At 37.2% G+C, this 27,044-nt stretch overlaps 3 protein-coding genes across 28 annotated transcripts in view; all 3 read right to left on the reverse strand.

Moving 5' to 3' along the window:
- The window catches only part of LOC136832677 (zinc finger CCCH domain-containing protein 18-like), a 30,201-nt gene extending 19,384 nt beyond the window's left edge, over window positions 1-10,817 (reverse strand). For 8 of the 24 annotated variants that reach the window (XM_067094059.1, XM_067094051.1, XM_067094053.1 and 5 more), the window contains exons 1-11: window positions 10,688-10,804; window positions 8,020-9,173; window positions 7,673-7,838; window positions 7,271-7,388; window positions 6,670-6,817; window positions 6,324-6,434; window positions 5,662-5,866; window positions 4,980-5,133; window positions 3,914-4,111; window positions 3,085-3,227; window positions 2,558-2,666 (exon numbers count right to left, since the gene is read on the reverse strand). In XM_067094059.1, coding sequence (XP_066950160.1) covers window positions 2,558-2,666; window positions 3,085-3,227; window positions 3,914-4,111; window positions 4,980-5,133; window positions 5,662-5,866; window positions 6,324-6,434; window positions 6,670-6,817; window positions 7,271-7,388; window positions 7,673-7,838; window positions 8,020-9,171 — 2,504 coding nt within the window. In that variant the 5' untranslated portion in view covers window positions 9,172-9,173; window positions 10,688-10,804. Of the gene's footprint in view, window positions 1-2,557; window positions 2,667-3,084; window positions 3,228-3,913; window positions 4,112-4,979; window positions 5,134-5,661; window positions 5,867-6,323; window positions 6,435-6,669; window positions 6,818-7,270; window positions 7,389-7,672; window positions 7,839-8,019; window positions 9,174-10,687 lie in introns of all 24 variants that reach the window. The other 16 variants (XM_067094045.1, XM_067094054.1, XM_067094046.1 and 13 more) reach the window with 8 other exon arrangements.
- Window positions 10,818-11,757: 940 nt separating this feature from the next.
- On the reverse strand, window positions 11,758-16,704 carry LOC136832683 (uncharacterized). Its single transcript, XM_067094071.1, has 3 exons — window positions 16,185-16,704; window positions 13,878-13,998; window positions 11,758-12,895 (listed from the first exon to the last, which is right to left on the reverse strand). The coding sequence occupies exons 1-3, from the start codon at window positions 16,191-16,193 to the stop codon at window positions 12,627-12,629; spliced, it is 399 nt and encodes a 132-aa protein (XP_066950172.1). The 5' UTR covers window positions 16,194-16,704; the 3' UTR covers window positions 11,758-12,626.
- Window positions 16,705-18,323: 1,619 nt separating this feature from the next.
- Window positions 18,324-27,044, reverse strand: part of LOC136832682 (uncharacterized) — a 192,003-nt gene continuing 183,282 nt past the window's right edge. For all 3 annotated transcript variants that reach the window (XM_067094069.1, XM_067094068.1, XM_067094067.1), the window contains exons 7-10: window positions 26,500-26,689; window positions 25,904-26,115; window positions 24,276-24,432; window positions 18,324-23,804 (exon numbers count right to left, since the gene is read on the reverse strand). In XM_067094069.1, the coding sequence (XP_066950170.1) occupies window positions 23,134-23,804; window positions 24,276-24,432; window positions 25,904-26,115; window positions 26,500-26,689 (1,230 nt within the window). In that variant the 3' untranslated portion in view covers window positions 18,324-23,133. The remainder of the gene's footprint in view (window positions 23,805-24,275; window positions 24,433-25,903; window positions 26,116-26,499; window positions 26,690-27,044) is intronic.

Consider the following 27,044-nt stretch of genomic DNA (forward strand, 5'->3'; position numbering starts at 1 on the left):
GACAAGTGGAAAGCAAAGGAAATCAGTTTCAAAATCTATATTGAATTTATCACTTAAATGTCTCGTTTGTTTGCAGATATATGATGCATTTTGTCGTGATGGGACTCAATGGGACAAGAACATGATGAGGTTGCCTTGTGCAACAAAGAACCCTGGTTTTCCCATGCATGCATAAGATAGTAAATACCCATAATACCCAAACGCAGACCAAAAAAACCAATGCCAAACACCAAGCATATAAATTTAAGGCTACACCCCATTCCCTACACTTATCATAACAAAAGATGTACCAGATCCTGAAGAAAGAATAACACTGCCAGGTCTGTTTAAAGCAAGAAAAAAGAAATGCCACCTCATTCATGATAAGACTGCATTAAATAATTCTAATCACCAAAGAGTAAGGTAAAGCTTGTCAATGACAAAAACAAGCAAAACCTCAGCAACCTGCCCAAAGCCAAGTAATTCAGCAGTACCAAGATCTCCTGGCTGCTACACTAAAATGAACATAGCTGTCTACATATCTTATTATGTTCCTTTTCCTTTTCCGAGATGGTTCACTAAAAATATATAAAACTCAATACTCTACGAAGTAAAATATCACACTCACAAGAACATAAGTTATGGAGTTTTCATAGATAATGAATGGCGTCCATAACTTGTAGAATATAGTTTGGATAACAAATATCATATCTTAGTCTGGCAAATATCATATCTTAGTCTGGCTGACAGGCACCAATGGTAATGGAATACAGAAATTTAGGCCAAAGGCCTAATGCTGGGACCTATGAGGTCATTCAGTGCTGCAAGGGACACTGAGAGTAGAGAGGTTTGAAAGATGTAACAGGAGGAAAACCTTGCAGTTGCACTATGAAACAATCTTTAGAAGGTGGATAGCAAGATGGAAGAAAGAGAATATGAATGGATATATGGTAAAAGGAATGAAAAGGTTTTCAGCTAGGGGCTGACTGGAAGTAATGCCTACAGTGCACAGCATGAGGCGTACTGATGGCACTACCCTCCTATGGGGAGGTATGAACGGGAGCAGACTTGCAGTGCCTGAATACAAATGGAGAGTGAAACCTTTATGTTGACGTATGTAGGCTTGTATGAGTATATGTATGCATGTGCAGTACAATTTCTTCATCAACTTCTTTTTATGTTTAAAGACACACTTCAGTGCCATTGAGGTTCACTGTACTGTACACTTCTTGATTTTTCAGGTATAAAGGGTTAATTACAAGGTGCAATAACTCCACTTGATTTTTAAAAATCTTCAATAACATGACAGGAGTGAAGTATCACAGATATTTTCTAAAGATGAATATTACCCAACTTTGCACAAACACATTAACGAAGTCTGACAAGCATAAATCATTTTGTCACAGCCAAATACTGCTTCCATACCAGAATTGCAATGGCATACCCATAAAAACATTCCAAACATCGAATTAGAAAATCTGAGTAAAAACTAAACCAAGTAAAATCAATAAACATCAATATTTATCTGAAAAAATTCCCTATGTAGGAGAAAGTAGTGTACTGTATACAGTAATAAAGGTACACAGATAGTAAGATTTTGGGAAGTGTCTCAGAAAACAGAGGCCAAAAACAGAATAAAGGCAGAATCCACTACTATTGTCCCAATATAATACCAGACACTCGTACACAAGTAGTACTCTGTTTTTCAAATAGTAGTTTAAGGAGACCAGTGAGTCATATTCTCTCACAGTCCTAGGGCTTGGCTTAAGGATTTGTTCTTCGATAAGAATTGAAAATTGGAATATGGTTAAGTTGAAGTAACTGGACAAAAAGCAATATAGCTGGGGCAGGAAGTCTGCTGCAAAGAACCTGTAGTAATTACTGTTTACAGAAGGCTGTGTTAGTCAAAGTAAGTGGTACCCTCCTATGGAGACACTTTAATATATAACACACTGCTATGCAAGACCTCAAACTATAGCAACCAACTAATTCATCCTTATCAACTTGTGCGAATAAAACATGAATGCCATTAATACAAATAACTTACAAATGCCTGAAATTTTTTTTCACATATTCCACACAGCAAAGTTCAAAGGCCACAAACTAATGGCTTCAACTGAACATTAAAGATCAAATTTTCGTTGTTATTTCTCTCATTGCGCACATACTCATAAGCAAGAGTCCATAATGGACATTAACTTACAAAAAAACTCCGATCAACAGAATGCGATCCATACAGAGAAAGAGAAGTATAACCACAAGAAATAAAGACAGTAATACAAATAAGAACAAATGAACAACCTTATCAGAAAAACGAAGAAACATGGGCCGATACATGTACTAGAGCAACCTCATTAATTTGATACCACTAACAAGAAAACAATGACAAAAACAAGAAACTACTACATAGTTTTCCAGTGAAGGGAATACTACATCCAAGCCCTTTTACATCCAAGGTAGCTAATCCGTGGGATGTTTCATGACAATAAAATATAACTGACATACATGTTAGATATCAGGGAAATAAAATGTTTAATAAATATGATACTGCACTGTCATAGCAAATTACTCAACATACCTTGGGTCTCTGGGTTCAACTGGTCTGCGGGGTATCGGAGGTCGGGTATGAGATCCAGTAGGTGGAGGAGGTCTTCCTTTCATAGACAAAGAACGTATGCCAGATTTATCTGCAAAAAAATAGATATGTCACTGATAAACATCCAAGTCTAGCAGGCAAAAATAAAAATCCCCCCAAAAATACATACGTCACTCATAAACAATCATATTTACCTAGCAAAAATATAAATCCTAAACATGTGGAACTGTTCTAAATAAACATAAGCAAACGCATCATGATAAACTGTAATGGCTGTACAATGACAGCACTGCAATAAGTGAGTTTGCAGGACCTCAAATGTTTTGTAAGATTTCCACAAAGTGACAAGCAAAAGTAAAAATGCCTTTGAGTATACATCCATAATGATGCTCCCTTCAACTTGAAAAAAGTGCAATACAATGAGCTGTGAGTGTTTTCATGTACCTATTTAATCATTTTCTATCTAGGATCAAACTCTAAACAGAAAAAACTAATAAAAAAGTTCTCACGATGATTGCCTCGTCGTCGCCCTGGGGAGGGTGAATGTGTAGATGAACGTGACCTACTGCTACGGCTCCCCATGCTGCTTCTGGAGGTTCTACTTTCACTTCTGCTTCTACTTCTGCTCGAGTAGGATGAGGAGCGGGATGTTCTGTTGACCAAATAAAAAACTATATGAGGACATAGCTACATACAAAAACAGTATATCTAGCACTCTTTGCAAGGTCTTTTTCAGAAGTTTGCACAAATAATTTGTCAAGTTCATATGCATTACGATGCAACTAGGTATAATCTAAGAAATATTGCAAATTTACAAAACAGAATTCCTGTACAATACATAGAAGAAGAGCAAAGAGAGAGAGAAAAAAGGAAATGTTAATATTGTAAGAAACAAGGAAAAATATCATATCAGTCTTAAAACAATAAAATGGGCTATCCGAACCCTTAATCAGCCACACTCTCTTAGCACTTTTATAAGCTGACAATGATGAAACAAAGAAACCAAGACAGAGAACAACAATCAAACAAGACGGGTTAAACAACCTTAACCGAAGTTTACAGACAAGGTAAAAAAAATGAAAGAAATGCATATAGAACAAAGAACACATTTCAATAAAATAGTAACTAATGGTAATAAGTAAAAAATAATTTGTTGTGCAACAGGATTATCACATCAATCACTTTCAAACAAGTTTCCATGTCAAAGAGCTACACCTTTCAATCAACACACTAGGACAAACAAATATCACAAGAAGAAACAATGTTGATGGTTCTGTACTTATTTACATTCAATAAATCTTGTGCAGGACAAAACACAAATTTGCTTGGAGACAATACCTGGAGGATGAATGAGAGGATGAACCAGTGGAGTAACTCCTTGTTCTAGACGTTTTCTTTTTCCGACTCGAACGAGGTGGGGTCTTTCTTCTTGCCCAGGGATCAGCCCAGGCTTCTGCCTCACCACGGGTGCCTCCTCCCGTTGAAAGGACTTCCATGTACCTGTCATCCTGCCATATTCGACTTCTAACGTACCTGCTGATAAGAGAAGAATAAACTTATATGGTATCTATAAACTGTACTACCTTTAATAAGATACTATATACAGACACCACCCTACTTACAAACGAGTTAAATTCCGGATGGACATTTGTATTTTGAATTGTTTGTATGTTGGTTACTGTCCTCTTCATGCCTAATTAAGTACAGAATATAAAGTTAATATGGGTACTGTAGGCCTTTTCATCCTAAAACACAATACACTGTATATACATACATTATAGGTGTGCAAATCAAAATTTTGAACTTATGGGTGGCAAAGGGGAGTGCAATCAACACAATTTTAATTTTTTATCCTGTTTGTTTGTATCTCTGAATATAAGTTGAATGTTTGTAAGTAGGGTGGTGTCTGTAGTACCTTTGATAAGCTTAGAATTATAGTTTATGCATTAGTAACATATGGTGTGCATAGCAAACTGTACACCATGCAGATACTAGCTCTCCCAATGAGTACTCCAAGCCCTCCATATTATGAAAAACTACCCAAGTATTGTACTGTATAATGATTGGACAGAGTAGGAATACATGCTCAAGGCCCAGTGGAGAGCAAACATAACATAAAAAGGGTATGGATGATGATGGTCATGATGAAGAAAATAAGTTACAAAATATACTTTGTCTGAGTGATGGTTAGCATACATAAAAAATTCCCAGGACACATTTCTTTCCTAAGAACCATACAACTAATTATTCCCTGTTACAGTGGTAAAAATGACAGAATATATTCCTTCTCTTTCTTCCGACATAATTAACTTCAGTACAAAAAATACATGACCAATAATTTAAGAGAGCTTGTACATACATGATGGATAAAACTAATAACAAAGTCAACTTTCTACATTATTACTTTTCTTCACCAGGAGGTGCATGCCTTGATCGTCTGCTAGTTCTCTCAGATACTTCACGTTCGTATTTCTCCCTCCGAGACCTGTCATGACCTCCTTCCCTAATGCTGTACCTTGGGTCGACGTGATAACGAACCTCAAAGTTTTCAAAATGACCTGAAAATTGAGATCTTTATTAATACATTGAACATAGCTTACACAGTTCCACAATAATTGTAAATAACCATCATTCATTTTCATCTAGCACGCCAATTATCACTCAAGAGAGCATTGAAATATGTTAGGAATTATTCAATATTACCTGTGTGGTGCAAATTTGTTTTTACCTACAGGGGTCTTATACATCAAACTATGTCCTTGAACTTCTGCACACTATTCCAAGCAACTGGTAGCAGACGTATGACTCAAGTTGTTAGGGAGACTAGGCCTATCATATCATATGTTTCAGAGGGTTGTATATTTTATATTTGAAAACAAGATAGCATAGCATTGAGATAATTAAACCTTTGTCCTTCTATTCCATTATTATTTCTATGCAGGTAAGTGACTAAAAACTGTTTGATTATTGAGTCACATTCAAGACTAAATCTTTCAGACCCAACAAGTGATTAAAGAAGTTTTATTCAATAATGACCCAGCTTTTTCTACCAACTGTTGCATCAGTAAAACATTAAATATACATACCGCCACGAAAATGTCTGATAGCTTGCTTTTCATAAGGATCCAGGTACTGATCGGTTATTTCGTCTGGCTGTTTATACACAGGTGAGGCTGGCCGAGTATAATAATCATTTTCTCTATCTAACTCTGCCTGACCCAAGCTTAGGTTGAAACGTTTCTCTTCAAAGTCTGCATCAGTTTCTTTTCTTTTATTTGCTCGCTTCATCATCTGCATGTAAAGAATATTTAGTAATGATTGCACAATAATTAAAGGCTAAATATATCCACTGCAATGATTAAATGTGAAGTACAATTGCAAAATTTTACTCAATCCTATGGAATATAGAACTTAGGCCAAAGGCCAACCACTGAGACCTATGAGGTAATTCAGCACTGAAACAAACATTGAGAGCAGAAAGGTTTGGAAAGTGTAAGCTTTGAAAGGTGTAATATGAGGAAAACCTTGCAGTTGCACTATGAAACAATTGTTATTAGGAGAGAGTGAAGAGTATGATGGAAGAAAAATATGAATGGAGGTACAGTAAAAGCAATGAAAGCGGTTGCAGCTAGGGGGCGAAGGGCTGCAAAGAAACTTAAGTAATGCCTACACTGCACCGCATGAGGTGCACTGATGGCACTACATCCCCTTAGGGGAAACCCTACGGAAAGTTTAAAATAATACATACAATTCTATTTGACCTTTGAAGGATTTTTACCTCCTTAGCATAACGAAGTCCTCGTTCCCATGCGGACTCAAATGGTGAAGGCTCAGGGATAAACCGTCTAACTTCTCTGGGCTGAAATGAAAAAACTTCTTATTGTTTGTCACAGGAATCTTAAGGGGGAAAAAAAAAAAAACACTAAGAAAATTACAGAATTGATGAAGCAATTCCGTTAACACTTGTTTTCAAGGTTTTGAGGTTCGGATGACAGTAACTGATGTCACCATAATCCCAATTATTCTATTCTGACTGATGATCCAAATGCTTGATTTTATAGTCTTGTCAAATTCAGATAAAAAAGCAAACATACCCTTTCTCTCTCAGTTGTTTCCTCTTCCTTGTCTGTATTAGCCTGGGGTTTGGAAGGTGCAAACATATTATAATTGCCTTTGTCAGATACACCTGGATGTAAGAAGCGACAATTTGTTCCCCATGTGCACTGACCCTTGTTGAAAAATCTGCAACAAAGAGCACATTCAGTAAACAGTTAAAGACCCCAGAAACAGCATGATGCAAAAATCTGAATGTGAATTTGGTTACACAAAAGATAAAATCAAGTTTTAATGAACAAATTAGAAAATCTTTTATCTAAAGAAAAATACTGTAGAGTGGTATATTTTATTCAGAAAAATTATAGTATACAAGACTTCCATACCCTCTGGATTTTATGCACTGTAATACATAAATGAGCTAAAATTAAGTTTCATTAGTTACTTGACACAACAAAATATCAAACTCTCTTAATGGCAAGTGATCCTAAAGGATATTTAATAATATAATTTGCCCAGTTTATACAAGATTCAAAATCGACTTAAAATTTCTCCCTTAAGCTCACATAGCACAAGAAAGACTGCAACAAACTTAACAATAATACACAAAACCTAATGTAAAATAAGCTGTAGAGACCTTACCTACAAACTGTTTTCGGTTCCTGCCTCAACAATGAGTCATCATCCTCTTCATCGCTCAGTTCTCCTTCCTCCCTATTTTCTATTTCACGTTTCTTTTTGGGAGCCTCTCCTTCTTCACCTGTTATTTGGAAATAGGTTTAAAGACTTCAGATTATAATCCATTAATATGAAATATCTTAATGTGCATTTGGAGATGACCCAAATAACTATCAGTTTGCCTCAAATATTCAAGCAATTTAGATTACAAAAATTTTTATACAAGGAAACAAAATATATCAAAATATTGGAATACGCAATTACACCTGGGAATGGAATTAAAACTGTAAGTGAATCTTTCTGATAAAACATCACCAGCATGATGCTACAAATGCATAAAAAAAATATTTATTATATTATTTATACCTTCTTCTCCCTCTTCTCCATCCTCTTCCCCACTCTCTCTTTCAGCCTCAAAGTCTAGTTCATCCCTCAAACCAAGGCTTTCATCACTCCGTCGCTTGGATTTGGTAGCTCCCTCTGCTTCCTGTTCATCCTTTTGCTCATCTTCATTACCCAGCTCACCATTCAACTATCAAAAGTATATTAGCATATTACAGTATTGTTCTGAAGCGATTACCAGAAACACAGATTATATGAAGATAAGCGTGATTACTATAACAAAAAGAACCAACATTATATAATGGATTTACAATAAATTGAGAATGTAAGTCACTCCAATATACTATTATTACTAAAACTGGTGAACTTACTGCAGAATCGCCTTCTGATATTTCAGACAAACGATCATCTTGATCATTCTTAATCTGTTCCCCAGACCCTGCTGGAGATCTAGGGTTTGAGGGTGCAGGGCTCCTCATACTTTGGGATTCAGTGAAGCCTGTTGAACTTGCAGGGTCATCAGGAGTCATAGGACCTCTCCTATTACTAGGATCTTCCAGCACTGGAGGCTCTCTAGAATTTATAACTCCCTCTGGTGTCAAAGAATCAACAGGACTGGCTGGATACTCTGGGGTCCTTGGGCCACCTAAACTGCTCTGACCATCAAGAGTTCTAGAACCATCAATACTCGCAGAGTCTTGCAGACTAACAGGGTCTTCAGGTGATCTTGGGCCACCAACACTACCAAAGTCATCGGGTGACCTCGGCGGTTCACGACTTACTGCATTTTCTGGAGACAATGGGCCATCAGGATAACTATATGGCCTTGGCCCATCAAAACCACCAAGTTCATCTGGTGACTGAGGACCATCAGGGCTTGCAGGCCCATATGGTGGCGATCTTGGGCCGTCTTGACTTTCAAAGTCATCTAGCGACCTTGGACCATCAGGACTTGTGATTGCATCGGGTGATCTTGGGCCATCAACACTGGCTACGTAGCTTGGAGACCTTGGACCGCCTGCACTCGAAGGGTAGTCAGGTGACCTGGGACCATCTTGGCTGCCAATGTCATCTGGGGATCTTGGGCCATCAAAATTAGCAAAATCATCAGGTGATCTAGGGTTGACAGGGCTGGCTGGACCTTCTGGTGTGGAAGGCCCTCTGAGTTGTCCAGGTTCTTCAGATCGTGTGGACCCTTCTGAACAAACACCATTTTCTGGACTCATGGGATAATCAGGTGTTCCAGGCTGATTATTGTAATTTCTTGAATTATTATCTGGACTCATTGGCTCTTCACCACCAAAATCATCTGGACTCATAGGATCATCTGGTGTTCTTGGATTATTGGCGCTCATACAGTCATCATAACCTCTAGAATGATCATCAAACCCATCATTGTCAGGGCTCATAGGATCAGGGCTTGCTGGGCCATCATTTGAGCCTGGATCATGAGGTGGTGGTGACATGGGTTCATCCCATTCTTGATTAGAACTCTGTGGCTCCGATTCATCCATACTGCTCATACCTGTATCAAGTGGACAAACATTATAGATCTCAAGAATAATATATATTCATGACAGACACAAATAAAAACTAGTAGTGTATAATCAATGTTTGCACATTAGAATACATTAGCTCAGAAATCTCTAACAGTATCTATATACAATATACTATAATGCCTGACACAGAAAATTAAACCAAGTCTAAATGTCTTTGGTAAAGGAATGAAATCTTCTGTTGCTCTCATATGTGTACCATAACAGTACAGACAGCCTGCTTACAAACTATCATATCAGACCAAATATCACCTACAACTAATAATCACTAATATACAATTAAAGGCTAGGCTTATAGGCTAGTAACACAAATCATTCATTAATTTGAAATTTTTGCATGATATTGCCTAAATATCTCAGTAATTATTCATTTCCTGTTGGAGTAGTATACAAAGGGTGTTCAAACTGACAAGATATTTATGATACTGTACTTTAATTCAAACCCAAAGCATAAATTCTGTATCAGACAACGATTGCCAAGTACAAGCCACTTGTAGGGCATGCACTATACACAAACACTGGTGCAAATTGGTTTGTTTTCTGTTCCCCGTTAGTCAGGGAACTATTTAGCAAACAAAAGCTCACCAAGTTCTGGTCAAGTTTCTAAATGTTATTTGACTCCACCCCATATGGCTGCATTATATATGAGAATTCCCAATGGCAAATGTACATTAATCTCTTGTGCATGCCTCTCCTCCATAAAATACGCAGTTTGGTTAACTGATTTCAGTTTCCAGAATTGGGACACAACAGGAACAAATGTGCCTATATTTTTTTTTTTTTTGCACACAATGGGGTCTCTCTGTCTGGTAAGACCTGGGTCCTAAGTCATGTTCAGGATGCATCGCTGTAATTTACTGTATAACCTACAGCATTCTAGGTCAGGTTAAGTGGGTGGGCCCTGCTCCAGTCTTGTAGGATTTCCCAGCCTACATTAGCCTACAGTATGCTATGTTTCATAGTTCAGCCTAGGTTAGGCTAGGCCCACTCTACTCTTAAGAAAAGTTAAAATCTTGTTCCCAAGCCATCTAAAAAGGTCACTAACGCCATCTCTGACCCTAAATAACTTAGACTAGCCTGATTTTTCAGGCAAAATAAGTCAGCCTGGGGTAGGTCCCACCAGGTCTTGATATTCAATAAATTAGGCTACAATAGACTTACCGTACCTTAAGAATATCCTACAAAAAGTGATCTGGAGATGTTTATATGTACATATAAAGAATCTAAAGAGTAACACACACGAATCTCCAGAAAAAAATATGACTACTGGGACTTAAATATGCAGGAGGAAAATATAAAGAAAGTACGAATTGGCCTCGGTCAGGTATTGCATTAGTGCTTATGGGAAAGTTGCGACAAAGTAAAACGACCCAATATTTCCCGTCATTTCTCCCTCATTTATGACGACTAAACCTTATTTTACTCTATTAAATAACGCCTGCGTCATATCTCAACCTAAATTCCTGCATAAAAAGCACATTACCATCTAAATAACGTTGTTTTTGGACGAATTTCACGAGGAAACTGATACACAACTAGGTTACGGGCCAAATGTAAACAAAGTTGACGATCTCCCGTTACCCACAATCCCCCGTTCGGCCGGTCAAGTGAACGACGATGTAGGAGATTTTGTAAACAAAAGGGATTATTCCCATTCAAAATGGCATATTTTAACGTGATATTATTGGTTGGATATATCATTTTTCGCTTTTAGGGTCAGAATAGATGTTGTGTTTCTTAAATAGGCTCTCTGATTCACTTTACGATTAAGTGTATTTTAGCTTTGTGTATTTGAGAGAGGCGATTTTGTAAACAAAGGGGGGCGATTCTTATTCAAAATGGCATATTTTAACATGTCAATATTGATTTCATAGATTTTTTGCTTGCAGGCTAGAGTGAATTCTTTCGTTTGTTAAATGTATTTGTATGATTAAGTGTATATTAGCTGTGTGCATTTTAGCTTTGTGCATTTTAGCTTGCATTTGTTCGTTCGTCCTTAACATGTTGCATTACGTATAGAGACAATGCAAGTAATACTAAGTTGACCCAATTATGCAAACCCAATTATGCAAACTCTCTCTCTCTCTCTCTCTCTCTCTCTCTCTCTCTCTCTCTCTCTCTCTCTCTCAATAATACCAGGACAGAGGATTACCTAGTAGGGGTCCCCTTGGCAAATCCCTTCATGGGAATATCTCCCGCCCCAACCCCCTAGGGCAGACTCTTTCCCTCAGGGTCGACAACTGTCACTAAATGTCAGGTCACTCAGTTTAAAACGACTGCTGCCTTGGTGGCAATGATAACTTTTCTCATGGAAATAATTTTATTCCAAAATATGTTAATATTTTCTTATTTTCTATATATCATAGCCTTGCGTTTGAATGCCGTGGCAGAATTAATATTGTTCTGGATAGGTCATTCGAGGTAAGATTTTACAAAGAAGTAATATGCAAAGCAGGAGTGTTTTCAGCTTTCAAATAAATGACCAAGTTTTGCAGAATTCTTTAATACATAGAGTTTTCCAATGTAAATCTTTTATGTTTAAGAAAACACCGGTTTTTATTTTACTTTATTTAATGCAATTTCATAGCAGCTTTGTGACAGGAAAAATTATCAAATCTCAAAGTTTTTGAGCCATTTTCAATAAATGACAATTGGTTTAGTGTTTCATATTTCAATTTGATTTACTTAATACTTTCACTGCATGTATTTCTTAGTGGTTCCTTGCAAAAATTCTCGCATATCTAAGGAAATGACCAACTTTATTTAAATCTGATTTGACAGCTTTTTGCAGACAGAAAATACATCACCTGTTACAGGCGACGTTTAAGAAGTTTCCTACTTCATTTTCAATATTCGATGTAACTGTTTCCATTAATTTTAATATATATCAACGCTCGCTGTAAAACCTTAGCCTGGAAATAAAAAATGTCACAAAAGCATCAGTCAGTAGGCAGGTCTGAGAACAATTGTGAAAACCAGACTGGTTGTGGTCCCCAGCATAAGAAAAGGTTAAGCAAATGTCACTGACGTCAATAAATCCATTGAGGAAGGATATAGGTCTAGCTTTCAGATGATGGGACAGGTACTGATGAGAGAAACGGCAGAATTTGGGGCCAAAATTCATGGCATATAGCGTTATTATTTATATACATTCAGATCTATGTGATGTTATTGAATGTATATGCAGTTTTGTTACTTGAATCTTCTTCCCTTTTCAAACGTATGAGAATCCTGGTGTATGGAAGTGGCTGTGTATTGTGGTCAGATGATAGAACTATAACCCTTTTCCATTTTATTTTACCATAAATATTTTCTATTCCAGTTTATTGTTTACTAATTTTCAAGCTAATTCTTTCAATATAGCTTCTTCAGCGTTCTTTTACCATACATGCTCTCTATTCCTTTAATTTATTAATCGATTTTCAAACCACTTCTTTCAACATGGCTTCCTCGAATGTTGGCAACCCATCTTGAGACACATCCTGATCTTCCTCCTTTGATACGACCTCTCCGGATCTCTCGTCCGGATGAGGGAACTTGTCGATGACCTCGGCTTCGACGGCGATGGAAGAGTAAGATGGCGGTCGATCGTTCTTGGAGATCGTTCCGTATCGAGTTATTTCTTCGTGTTGCGGTCTGTCGTAGTCTCTGGGGTCACGCGAATATCTGGGACACAGCATCACCATAAAACCTGTAGAAGGGAAAGTAGAAGATAATCATCGCGGTCTTCTTAAGTTATTCTCAAACTATCGTTATCTAATCAAGCGAATTCTGACTGAGATTACTGACTTTAGTACTAACGTTTGTTGGTTCAAAGTTGATACTTATTCAGAAAACATAAAACCTCTGCTTACCCTAGTATTTCATCAAAATGCAATAAAGCTCACTGACAAATTGTGAGAAGGAGAGAGATAAAAATGGAGAGAGAGACTAAGGAATAAAAACAAAAAACTAAAAAGAACTACGACATTCATGAAGTGTTCGATCTCGATGTTTACAACCCAGAAGAGAGGACAACGGAATTGACATGGTGATGCAACAACCAATGGAGCAAGAAATCACAGAATAATCTTGGTGATCGGTTGTGTGTTTGTGTGTGTGTGTGTGAGAGAGAGAGAGAGAGAGAGAGAGAGAGAGAGAGAGAGTACTCTATTTCGTCGTCTTAGTGAAAAGAAAATACAGAAACATGTAAGACTCAAAGTGTTTGCATAAAGAGAGAGAGAGAGAGAGAGAGAGAGAGAGAGAGAGAGAGAGAGAGAGAGAGAGAGAGTACTCTGTTTACTCTATTTTGTCGTTTTTATGGTGATAATGAGGAGAAAATGCAGAAGCAAGCAAGACTTTGAAAGCGTTTGCATAAGGAGCCATAAGAATTCAGTGTTGTACTTTCTCCAAACTTATCATCACATAAATTTGGTTAATATCTTGAGACTCCAAGTGTAGCTTTATCAAGTTATTTCATAAATTAACACTCTTAAAACTTTGTTTTTCTAAATAACATTAAACAAAACTTTTACCTGAGGGTAACGCATGGCCCCATATGGTGGCCAAATCTTACGTTGATTAGGTAGGCCTATATACCGCACAATTTTATCACAGTTACAGGCCTATTTTCGTTTGGGCCTACGGAAATAGAATCTAACCCAAGCTACTTAGCAACAGAAGCAGCAACTTACTGAAGGATATGATGGGCGTGAACCAAATTGTAGATTTAGGGTTCAGAGACACGTAAGAGACGTTCACTAGGAACAGTAGACTCACACACAGGAACCCCGTTATCTTGACGCAGTCGGAAAACTGAAAAATATTGCCATAATTAGGGGTGCTTGACATTCATGACTTATACTACGGGTAGCAGATTGTAGTAGACCATTTCTACGAGTAGTAGATTGTAGTAGACTATTTCTAATAAATGATCAGTTTATGGTAAAAGGCAAAGAAGACACTACCCAATGGTGAATGACAAATGAAGCAGCCATATGTTTGGTAGCGAGAACTTTCGTTGGTTGTTCATAAGTTTTCAAGGAACAAATGGAAGTTAAATTTGGTTAAAAAACAGTAAAATAACCAGAAATGTGATGGTAATACTCTCAGTGAAATGACCAAAAAGAAGTAAACAGCTACTGTGGAGTTAATTGTCATAGATCTTTCTTTAGGAAAACGATTCTTCTACCAGCTTACAGTCAAATGAGCAGAGCGTCGCCATTTAATTAACAATACGGAATTACGCACGCATTTTACACACACACACACACACGCATATATATATATATATTATATATATATATATATATATATATATATATATATATATATATATATATATATATATATATATATATATATATATATTAAAGATAAATAACCATTGCCCAAACAATCACCCACAGAACAGAAGGTCCACACGCGAGAAGAACAGCACAGATGAAAGGGGAAAGAATGGAACAAGTAAATAATGATGAGCCCAATAAAACTAATCGGTTTTCAAGCATAGGTACACAGAAACAAACTCGCACACGCATACATGCACAAACAAACAATGCAATCAGAAAACTGGGGCACTTGCACATTAGCGTCAGGAGGACCATTTCACAGCATTACTTTAGGATACGTCAAGATGGATGGAGATTCCACCAGTACTATGGTACTAGCCACTGGCTCTAGATAACTTTATAGTGAATAATGATACTGTGTACGCGTAAGTGTGTGTGTGTGTGTGCGCGCGCGAGTGTATATATATATGTATATATATACGCAACAACGGAATTTTGAAAAGGAGAAATGAGGGAAAGGAAGAAAAGAAATAAATCGCTGGGTCGGCTCAGAGAGCTGGAGAGTCAGGGTTCTACGGTAATGATGACCCGGGCTTACGCAGCGTTAACTGCTTGTTGGGGGTGAGTTGGAGAGTGATGTTGGGGATGGGGACGATGTTGGAGAAAGATGATGATGTTGCGGTTGTTGAGGCTGATGACTTTACACCTTTTTGCTTGAGTGTAGATCTTTATAAAGGCTTTAAATCTTCTGCGAGCGTTAAATTAATATATACAAAAGAATCAAGAAAGTTTGGGAGTGAGTCGATTTCAGTTATGAGACTAAAGATAGTTCAGGCTTAAATTGTAGTTATGATAACAACAACACCAACATTAAAGCAGAAAATTCACAAAAGAAATAAATGCCAAAAGTGGCTACAGTTTTTGCTGGGTTGAAACGCATTGTTTCTTATTTACAGTGGTCACCAAGCTGACGTCAGACAATGCCGATATTGCATCAGATCGACGTAATAAAGAATCAACAGCAATTTGCTATTGATATAAAAATGCTATCATGAATAGGATATAGTATAACCACTTTTGATTTTACTGCATTACGGGCTGCTCAAGATCAGCTATATTCAACGACAGCTTTCATCAGTTTTGCCCAATGAAAGTGAATGACAGTATATCCTCTTACATTAGTTTTACCCAATGAAAGTGAATGACAGTATATCCTCTTACATTAGTTTTGTCCAATGAAGGTGTATGAAAGTATACTCCTCAGATTAGTTTTGTGCAATGAAAGTGAATGAAAGTGTATGCTCTTTCATCAGTTCTGCTTCATGAAAGTGAATGAAAGTATATCCTCTATCTCTAGTTTTGCCCAATGAAAGTATATCAACTCAGATTAGTTTTGCACAATGAAAGTGAATGAAAGTATATCCTCTTCCATTAGTTTTACCCAATGAAAGGGAATGAAAGTATATCCTCTCAGATTAGTTTTGCACAATGAAAGTAAATGAAAATATCTCTTAGATTAGTTTTACCCAATGAAAGTTAATGAAAGTATATCCTTTTTTTTTTTTTAGTTTTGCACATTTAAACCTTCTCTTCCACAAAAAATGGAAAAGGAAGGGACAGAGAGTATGTTATCACAAGGAAAAATTCAGCCCTAGAGGCTTTCTGTGGTTTAATATGTTAAGACTATCTTAATTAAAATATCATCCTTACCTTTGTCATGTTGTAAGTATTGTTAATCGTGCAATCTTCTAATATATGTCTACTTAATTGTAAACTATGAGAGAGACGAGATAGCTATTCTTTCATTAAAAGTCTTAATTTTTCTGTCATGTCAGTAGCAGAAATGAAAGACTTGACGCAGTTCTGCTTGAGGCTTTCATGCTGAAGTGTTTTCACAACTGATAGCTTCTTTTCGTAGACGTTAATTAAGTTTTAAAGTGGTATTTATGAAGGAATCACAGACAATTAAGAATTCAGTTCTCTGTGCCTGTGAAGTCTCATGGGGTAACTGAAACAGGTTTATTTCCAACAATAACTGATAAATATTAGCAAGCGTAAAATTCTAAATAATTTTCACTCGATGTCACTAAATTTTTCAATATGAAATTTACACTATTTCGCGTTAACTATTTTTGTACGACACTGCTTCAAAGTTACAGTGAAAACAACCACTAGGCCTACAATTATAGTGCTAGCGTCGTCTGTGGCAGCTTGCACACAATTGAACAATGGCCACATGACTATGTTTTTTTATATTGCTTATAAAGTTTTGCGCAAGCTAACGAAATCTGCGCTTTATTACAGAACGGTGTGAAGTTGCTTTAAGATAAATAGATAAATGTTACATGTATCGATATAATACTATTTTGTTTCATACTTACGCAATAGATTACCTATCGGTCAAGAGCGCATTTGTAATAACCACATGTACATTATCACAAGTGTGCGTGATATTCATGAAGCCGTTGACTCTTACATTAATATTGATAATATAGCATGTTGCAAGCTTATATCTATTATGAAAAACAAGGATAAATACTGAAAATCATGTACAGTATTCACTAAGCTTAAACCACACTCATTTACCACTTTCATAGATGTACATTTCATCTTAAAGAAACTGCGTGCTAGTTATAATAAATCACAAAATGCAAGCAACGCAGATTATACCTCCTTTTACGTTGTGTGGGAAAGGTCAGTCTTGATAAGGGTTGGGTAACTTATCAAATCAAATAGTCCCGATGTCAGCTAATACGTGAGGTCAGCATGAATGGCAAACTTCTGTTTAGATATTACCAAAACAAACGTTTTGACATCCAAGGCTTTCTGAAGGTTTCAAGTGAAGTCTTCGCTGCGAACAAATCTTTTGTTTGAAAGTGCGTCAGTAACTTTACGTCTAGGACGTAATTTCTATAAATGATTCTGAAGTCACTAAGCTTACGGGATGCTATTGTTAGTGCTTAAAGTTCTTGTATTTTCTCCTTTTATTAACGAGTTGACGTCATAAATATAAAAATAGCATCATCCTGGCGTGAGCTCGGTCACAATTCTTGATTTATAGGTCTAGCCTTAACCTCAAGAGATGTCAACCCATACATGGCAGCAGGTACTCGTATCCTGAGCCTGGTACCAAAATCCAGGTACAACCAACTGGGCCAGGTGGACCTGGTACTTTACTAGTTAAAAAAAAAAAGAGGAAAATGTGAAGCATCGGCCTAATATATGTTACGTTCTTGTATATGTGAGTTGAAATTAGCGAATGCATTCCCTCTAATATCCTGCTTTTTTAGACCTATTTATTCCGCTTGGGAAAGCTGATCTCCGATACCACGACGTCAGCTCAAAAAATAAATAAGAACTCTTTTTAAAAGATATTTTCCCATGTAAATATGTTTGTGCATAATCGCTTGCTTCTCATGAGTGTACCGAAAAGACATTGTTTAAAAATACCTTTTATCTTTATTAATTTATATATGTTTGAGATAGTGGAGGCTTTTAAGCAGATCTCAAGATCAAGAGACTCCTGCCTTCACTGTAACGTCACCCACGATAAAACAATAGCAGATAGGTATAACAGAATCTTAAATAAAAATAAAAATATGTAAAAATGGTTATCAAGAGAACTCTTCGTTTGATGATGTTTTTCAAGGAAGGTTAAACTTTATCAAATTGCATCTTAGCATGCTGATAATTTATTTAATCCTAAATAGTATCCAAACACTGAAAGTTCTATGAGTTTTTTTGCATCTGTAAATGTTATAGGTCTAGAGCTCTGTCTCGATACATTAGACCGGGTACTCTCGCATTTGTACGTAAAAAACTAGTATTAAGGATAAATAAAAGACTATAACATTTATTTGTACTTTTATTTCTCTTCGAATGGTTTACAAAGCGATGTAAATAAAACCTCTTCAGCACTGACTGGAATATGTATATACTGCGATACATTTAAAATAAAATCACAATGGAAATCAGAGTAACTGGCAACTCTGAGTGAACTAAGACATTATACATAGCATGAAAAAAGTATGTTTATGACTCATTAAACATCCAGTATACAACACAATAACATGTATGAGTTGACTCTCGGTGTCTATAACGTATACAAAAACATATATTTGTCTTGACACGTGAAAAATTATACAGAGATTACATAATCTGAAAGAAATATAGTGAATATGATCATCTAGCATCTTTAATGGCGGGGTATGTCACCACGAGTGTAAATATTGGTTTGTTTTACGACAAGCTGCAGCAGAAACTCCTTAATCATATTTCTCGTATTATTTCATTCATTTATAGGATGATCTCTTCTTGCCGTAACTGTTAACAACAGTTTTGACAATAGAACACAAATGGTGTCTTCTGTTAATACTGTTTTATTGACAGTTTTGAGAATGGAAAACAAGTGACGTTCTCCCAAGCGCTGTCTCTTGTCACACCAGTTTCTGCTACACTTACTTTCTTTAAAAGTTACATTTATTTACACTACAAGTGGATTCACAGATATCGTAGATACAATGAAAAACATAGTTATACATTATACACTTACGTATGTTGAAAACTAATGGAAGACTGATAACAGGAACAAAAATATACAGAAAAATCAACGAACAAGAAACATAGACCTAGGTCAATATTTCTACACTTATTTGGATTCTCAAGAGCTACCACAATTCCTTCCATGTACAGGAAAGGACTTTAAGGAATGTCGTCGTCGTCATCATGTCGCATTCTTGCCTCTCTAAGCTACTTTATTAAGGGACGAAGATCACAGAGTAATACTGATGTAAATAGACCGATAGTTCACTTCACGTACTACGATAGATGAGCGTGGCGGGTGGTGGGGTGTGGGAGACGGTTTGTAACAGTCATCTCTAGGCCGATAAATTTTGACATCGATTTATCAGGTCAAATTTAGGCACTTTGGTAAATAGTGGCAGTATTTATTTCCTACATTTTGGCTGTCATATTACACAAGAAGGCCTGCATTCATTATTGAAAAAGTATTCACTGTATTGAAAAGATCAGATACATTTACAGGAGCCGCAGAATTGATAAATATTCATTTTTACTCATTCACAAGCCAAAATGACCCCTAAGTTTCTAAGCAGGCAGACAGACAGACAGACAAACAGACAGATACGAATAACGATTAAACGTGAAAAACAAAAACAACAAATAAATAGATAAGAAAGAGACAGTTGAGAAATAAGTGAGATAAATTATGGCAGAGGGGACAGTGCGCTCAGAAAATAGCTTCAACACAACACTGCTTTTAAAACTGTTCCACAGTCTTACAGCTTTATCTGGACTAAGATTATATATTTATATATACTATTGCCGGTTGGCTGCTTTAGCACTTGCGAAAGAAAATACTTCACTTGTAATTATTGCTGCTCGGATTGTCATTTTCGTTGTACCAGGAAGTAAACCTGTATACGAGCTTAGGCCTAACAAATATCAGAATGCCCTTATCGTACTAATTGCTCCTAAGCAGTATAATCACAGCCTGAATGCAGCAGGGAATAAAGTCAGCAGGTGACTGCTGAACTGACGAGAGCAGTCATTTCAAAAAGCTTTCTTGGGTTAGCAGATGGTTACTGAGTTAATGAAGAATTTTATAGCAAAGATACAGTAGAAATCACTTCACAGAATCACGCCACAGGTAGGAAAGAGTTGATAAGTTTGATGCTGTAAATTTTAAACAGCTGAAAGGGGATTCATTAGATTATGAAAATGAAGTTATATTGACGTTAATGAACGATAAGTTAAGGGAACATGTAATGAAAGAGTAAAGGTATATGGAGAATACTGACAGTTTACGTAATGATGAACAAGTTCCCTACGAAATATAAGCACTTATGAAGCGTAGAGAACTAAATTCTATAGGAATTATGATATAGCAGGAAAACTGTTTACTGCAGATTAACAAGAACGCTGCCACTGATGTAAAAATAACATGTTTTTTCACGTAACTTCCTCATTAACTTTCTCTAAAGCAGTGTCTTCAAGATATAAGTCCTAAACAGTAGACGTATTTATGAATAACGGGTCATTACCCGGTTTTGGGAATTTCCGGTATTTTGGTTCCTTCGTGATTTAGGTCAAAACGAAAAATTCGCACAAAATCTAATTTTTCTTTGCCTTAATCTGCTCCGTTAGTTTCCATTTTCAAGTCACAGCCATAAATTTTATCTATTAAGTGAGGACTTTCGGGGAAGTTAACTCGTCATTACAGTTTCTAAACAGCTTCCTATAGAATATACATCGAACTGGTCTAAACATTGTATAAGCAGTATCTCTCGAGAGACTAAGGAAAATGTGACCTCTCTTGAGACAATGAAAAATCTGAGCGAGCTTTTTAAAGTATGTTAATGCAAAAAACGAGAATGTCCCCCATTCCACCCCCTCTCTAAAACACCTATGATACGCAGTACAGACCCGTCTGGTACTTTTTGACTTCTAAACACTACACGTATGCAACCGCCCAAAGTGTTAATTCCATAGTACTATGCAAGTTGTGTTCAATCGCATTCCATTCTTACATTGCTACTGAACACTTTTGCACGAAAATGAACCTAAAGTAGATTTCTAGCTTGGTTGTACAGTGATATATGAAATGCTATGTCTATTAAAGCTCTCCTACTTTTGCTATGCACTACTAACCTAGCTCAAACTGCGCGCTCGTGCTAGATGAATCTAGCACTTTCAATACCTATCATTGATTACTAGCCTTGCTAGATGAGACTAGCACTCTCCATACCTATCAGTGATTACTAGCCATGCTAGATGAAACTAGCACTCTCAGTACATATCAGTGATTACTAGCCTTGCCAGATGAGACCAGCACTCTCCGTACCTATCAATGATTACTAGCCTTGCTAGATGAGACTAGCACTTTCCATACCTATCAGTGATTACTAGCCATGCTAGATGAAACTAGCACTCTCAATACACATCAATGATTACTAGCCTTGCTAGATAAGACTAGCACTCTCAATACCTATCAATGAATACTAGCTAGATGAAACTAGCGCTCTCAGTACCTATCAGTGAATACTAGCCATGCTAGAAGAAACTAGCACTCTCAGTACCTCTTAGTGAATACTAGCCATGCTAGATGAGACTAGCACTCTCAATACCTATCAGTGAATACCAGCCATGCTAGATGAGACTAGCACCCTCAATACCTAACAAGGAATACAAGGTATAGACAGCATTGCTGTCCTGTGACCAGAATTTTTGTATCTGGAGCGTTTGTTTTGAGAGTTCTGAAGAGGAACTCTGGTTCACAACATCGAATACATCTTGAGATAAATAAAGAATTTCTGAGAAATTTTATATATAAATATCGTTCTTAGAACTGGAAGTGTTAGTTTACAGTCAAAGTTTGCGATTCAATCGTTTCACTGGAAAAGTTATTTGAGGTTCTTTGTGCGCGATGAAAGGTATGAGATTTGGATGAAAATGAATTCTCGCAGGAACAAAGGTATCGAGGGAACGTGATTTTAGCACCAGTTTTTTGTAGAAAAATTATCTTTCCTTCAGTAAATTCACTGTCAGAACAACAAACCGTTCCACTGCCATAATGATGTATCTAGAGGCCTGATTATGAATCTATTAGATATGTGCCCTGATGATATGACAGTTTTTATGATAAACTTTGTGATTCACGTACAGGACCTGTATGGAATAATAACCAGTATACTAAGGTGATTGTAGTTTTTAGCGAAGGACACGGTCAGCAAATCTCTTAAAGCAAAGTTGACCTCAACAGATTTCAGATTAAATCTGCAAGTCTTCTGAAACCTCATTAATTTGGGGGTGAAACTGTTGCTCAACAATCAGTGATTTTACCAAGGATTCTTCCAGAATTCCAGAAGGATACTGGAAAGGACTGGGCTAGCTACTTTTTAGTGTCCTGGTTTTGCTTTTTCTCATGTCGAATGCATCATACCCTCGCAGGTATGAAGTTGAATCATTGATACCAGCACATCTAACCGTTCCAAAGTCATTTCTCGAGTATGCACTATAGCCAGTGAACCCAACAATCAATGGCTACGGAATGAAAACGCAGAGATGAGTCTTAATTTAGTGGTCTTCCTTTTCCAGCACGAAGACTATAAGTATGATACGAATCAAAGGCCAATTCGCGGAAAGTGTGTGTGTGCGTGTAAGTTTTTTTTTTTTTTTTTTTTTTGCGCAAAGAGGAATGTGCGCAAACAGTTTCCGGTAAAGGAAAGACTTCCATATCACATATTTGCTCAAACTTGGCTTCGACTTCTCGTCGTGTTAGTAATTATAGTCTTTCCTTGACCGTTTTGGGAATATTTTCATAGCCAATAATAGTGTAAATAAGAAAAAAAAATAAAGTTCTGGTTAACTCGACACGATTACCTAAATATGAAAATCAACTAGGCCTAACCACGTTAAGTTAGAGCTGAATTTTTCATACAGAGCTAATGCCAAGTCACTATCAATTAAAAAACCATCCATGTAACAAAATACAAAAATATGATTCTAATTGACAAGTCAGAAACTCGAGTCTCAATGGATACCAGAAGGAAAAGAAAAATAAACAACCCGTAGATGCCAAACCACTGGAATCACGGCGAGCATTGTTGTTCCAATTCTCTCTAGTCCGTTGTTTCTTCTTCTACCGTTTGTATGCGATTCCAGACTCGACGTCTTTTGTCTCGTCTGCGCAGCTCAGGTCAATCTGACTCGCCACTGAGTCACTCTCATCTTCCTCTTCATCCTCAGAGTATTCGTCAAACTGCTCGTTCACTACCTCCTCTGTTTCCTTTTCCTCTCCGTGGTTGATCAGATGTTCCTTCTGCTGCACCTTCAGGGTGTCCGCGTTGGGGCTGAAGAGTCTGTTGGCGGGCTGTCTGCCGGCGAAGATGTCCCTCAGAAGGGGGACAGATTCCCGGGTGTCAATGCAGGATGTGACTGAGGAAGATGTGTCAGCACGCGGACGGATTTCGTCCTGTAGGGACACAGTGCTCTCGGTTCCTTCAGCTGAAACCTGATCCTCTACAGAAGCAACTAGAACCACCAGCTGGAGGACCTCACGAAGGGGTAGGACTACCTCCTCTTGCTGGTTGTGTTCGGGCGCCTCCACCTGCGAGGATTCCGTGTCTCCCTGACTTGCTGACTTTTTCAGCATCCCGTGCAAGGACTTGGAGTATTCCTCAATAGGCTGTGGGGACTGTGCTGCCAAGTTCCTTATGGTTGGGACTCCGTCTGACCTGACGACCACGTTCACGTCCAGGAGGTCAGCCAAGGTGAAGGTGGTGTTTACTTCACAGTCTGAATCTTCTGATGCTGTTGGGAGAAAAAATATCTTAAATTGCGTGTCAAGAACACACTAAGACACATTAGAACATTACTAAGCAATATGCTATGACTTAACTCATAACTGCTTTCCTAAAAAAAGGCTGACTGTTTGACTCTAAATTTTATAAGTTATCTAGAAATTATGATTTTATATTTATAGACTGAGCTGAATTACATTGTCCATCCTTCACAGCTGGGCTTCTGATATACATGCTCATACATAAATACATATGTGGCTATTACAGTTACATATAAAGAATTCTATATTTTAACACAATAAAGGTAATCCATTTGGTAAACATAATCACCATACCATTTCAAGTATTTAAGTCTGACATACAGACACTAATCACATTAACTATGTAAAAAAAGACTTAGCATGATGTAAGATCAATCTGTCCATCCATTTATCTATATGTCCGTATAACTCTCTAATTATCTCCAAGATTATATACTCACCTTGAGTGCAATCCAATCTGACGCTTGGCTTGCGTGACCTAGGCCTACAAACTCTGGAACCTTCTTCTCCTGTGAGCGCTCCAGCAACCTCAGCCATGAGAGCCATGACTTCTCTTTCGCTCTCCACAACTGACGTCTTTCTTTGGCTGCGTCGCACCTGGAATGGTCAACAGGTTCTGATGAGGTCCATAAGAAGTAACAAACTTATCTGAATGTTTTAATATAGTCTAGCTTCTTGAGCATTACAACCAGAGGTGCCAAAGTAAGTCTATGCTCGTCTGTGCTGAATGTTTGGTTTATAAACAATGATGAGGTCCATAAGAAGCAACAAACTTATCTAAATGTTTTAATATAGTCTAGGTTCTTGAGCATTACAACCAGAGGTGCCAAAGTAGTCCTATGCTCGTCTGTGTTGAATGTATTGGTCTATAAACGACCGCTGGTCTTATAATACATATGACAGTTATATATGCCACTACCAGTCTTCTAGTATACGATATAAAGGAAGGGGACGTGTTTTAAGTTACCGTTTTCATAATGTAGTACAAGCAGTTTCATTTGACATATCAAATGACCATGTTCTTAAACGTGTATGTTTCAGCCTAGTGGCCCCAGACAGGTAGCACTAGGAGTGCACTGCGATATAATGATGACTATTTAACTGAAACATCGAAAGAAACATCCCAAAGCAGACACACCGGCAACTGGCTCTTCTGCCCAAAAAGGCAGGCTAGCTAAAAATGGTTTAAGTTCACCCTATAGTCTTATTCAATTGAAGTAGTATCGAACTGACTTCGTTTACATCTAATTCCTTTAATAATTTTAAGTATTTTCTCCCTTCCGTTCAAACGCCAAAAAGAAATCAATATCTTGCTTTTCATGGGCATTACTGTCAAGTTTTGAAAATCAAAATGGTCTATTTTATTTTTGAATTCTCATCTTCGCTCAAGACTTGGACGTTTCTGTACATCGTATAATCAAGGCCACCGAAAATAGATCTATCTTTCGGTGGTCTCGGTATAGTGCTGTATGAGCCGCGGCCCATGAAACTTTAATCACGGCCAGGTGGTGGCCTGTCCTATATCGTTGCCAGAAGCACGATTATGCCTAACTTTAACCTTAAATAAAATAAAAACTACTTAGCCTAGAGGGCTGCAATTTGATATGTTTGATGATTGGAGGGTGGACGATCAACTTACCAATTTGCTGCCCTTTAGCCTCAGAAAAAGTGCGGACATTATAAAGTGCGAACGGACAGACAATGACGGCACAATAGTTTTCTTTTACAGAAAACTAAAAACTACAGCATTCTGGCACGCGCCCTTTATTTGTGAAATGTTGCTCCGATAAAAACTGATTTTGTTTATGGATTTGTATTAATGCGAGACGATGGATTTCTTAGGCCTATGGCAGTAATTAAACACAGACAAACGAGAAAGTTACATAAATCTATTAGGCACAATTGATCCATTATTTAGAGGTCCAGGGTGGCTAATCATCTGAAACATAAGTAAAACACTTATGCCTGAAAGAGGGACAACAGTAAATGAGAGAGAGAGAGAGAGAGAGAGAGAGGGGGGGGGTTCTTTCCCATTAAACGAAGGCTAAACGCAAAATGCGATGCTTACCGAACCAACCAACTGTCTGAAGAATTCTGCTTGCTTGGCCATTTTCTTCGTCTTGAAGTGGAGCGTCTTCTTAATCTTTCTAGGGACGTTACTCTTCAGGGCCTTCTGCAGGAAGTTCATCAGCAAGAACCAGTATCCCAAAGCTAACATGATCCAGACCACGATGGCCATCTTGTAAGCGTCGCTGTACCATTCAGAAGTGTTGTTGTAACCTGAAAGGGTACCGTAGGTTAGTTGTATACTAGGCCAGAATCTTCAGAGTTGGTCTAAGTAAAAAAAAAAGTTACGGTTTAAAAGTATTAATTACTTGATTGTTTCAGATGAATACACTAAATTATTATTCTTGCTAAAATGCGTACTTGTGTATTTGCTTATACATAACGGGATGTACCTGTTTTTTACCACATAAATATAGTTTTACACACTTCATGTACATTTTATGCTTTTCTAGACTGATTTAACGATAAAAGCTCGTGACTTACGGCAAAACTTATGATTTAACGCCAGAACCTATAATTTAACGGCAAAACGTGGCAGTAAACGAACATTTCCTCATCAGATTTCATTTAATAGGCCTGGGTGCCATCTCAACTTACCAGCGATCAGGTCTCCAAAACCGATGGTACTAAGCGTGATGAAAGTGAAATAGAGAGCGTCTTCGTATGTCCAGTTTTCTAATTTGACGAAGAAAACAGACGGGATGAACATGAACACGATGAATCCCACGGTGAGGTAGATCCAAGTGATACCGTAAAGAAGAGTCTTGTGGTTGCGTAGGTGCTTTTTCTGGAAAGGGGAGAGAATGGCTTAAGATTTCGCTCTTGTTTAGATTTCTGTTGGTGTGAGTGCAGAGGAGCTTAATAAAATCCTTTAACATTAATCTGACATAAAATGGTTTGAACAGGTTCCAACGTATCCCCAATACAGTTTAAAACGAATTTTGGGCAACAATTCTAAAGTATTACCAATTCCCTATTATTATTATTATTATTATTATTATTATTATTATTATTATTATTATTATTATTATTATTATTATTATTATTATTATTATTATTATTATTATTTCATCGCAAGGAACTATGTCTAAACTCTATATTAACTTAAGACAAACCTATGTGAAATACCCATAAGAGGGTCA

The sequence above is a fragment of the Macrobrachium rosenbergii genome, chromosome 50 (assembly GCF_040412425.1).
Source record: "Macrobrachium rosenbergii isolate ZJJX-2024 chromosome 50, ASM4041242v1, whole genome shotgun sequence".
NCBI lineage: Eukaryota > Metazoa > Arthropoda > Malacostraca > Decapoda > Palaemonidae > Macrobrachium > Macrobrachium rosenbergii.

Excerpts from the sequence above, each read along its gene's own strand:
- LOC136832683 (XM_067094071.1), bottom strand. Across the intron at positions 12,896-13,877 it reads CACGCCCATCATATCCTTCA|GTTTTATGGTGATGCTGTGT; the intron begins GTAAGTTGCTGC and ends TCCCTTCTACAG.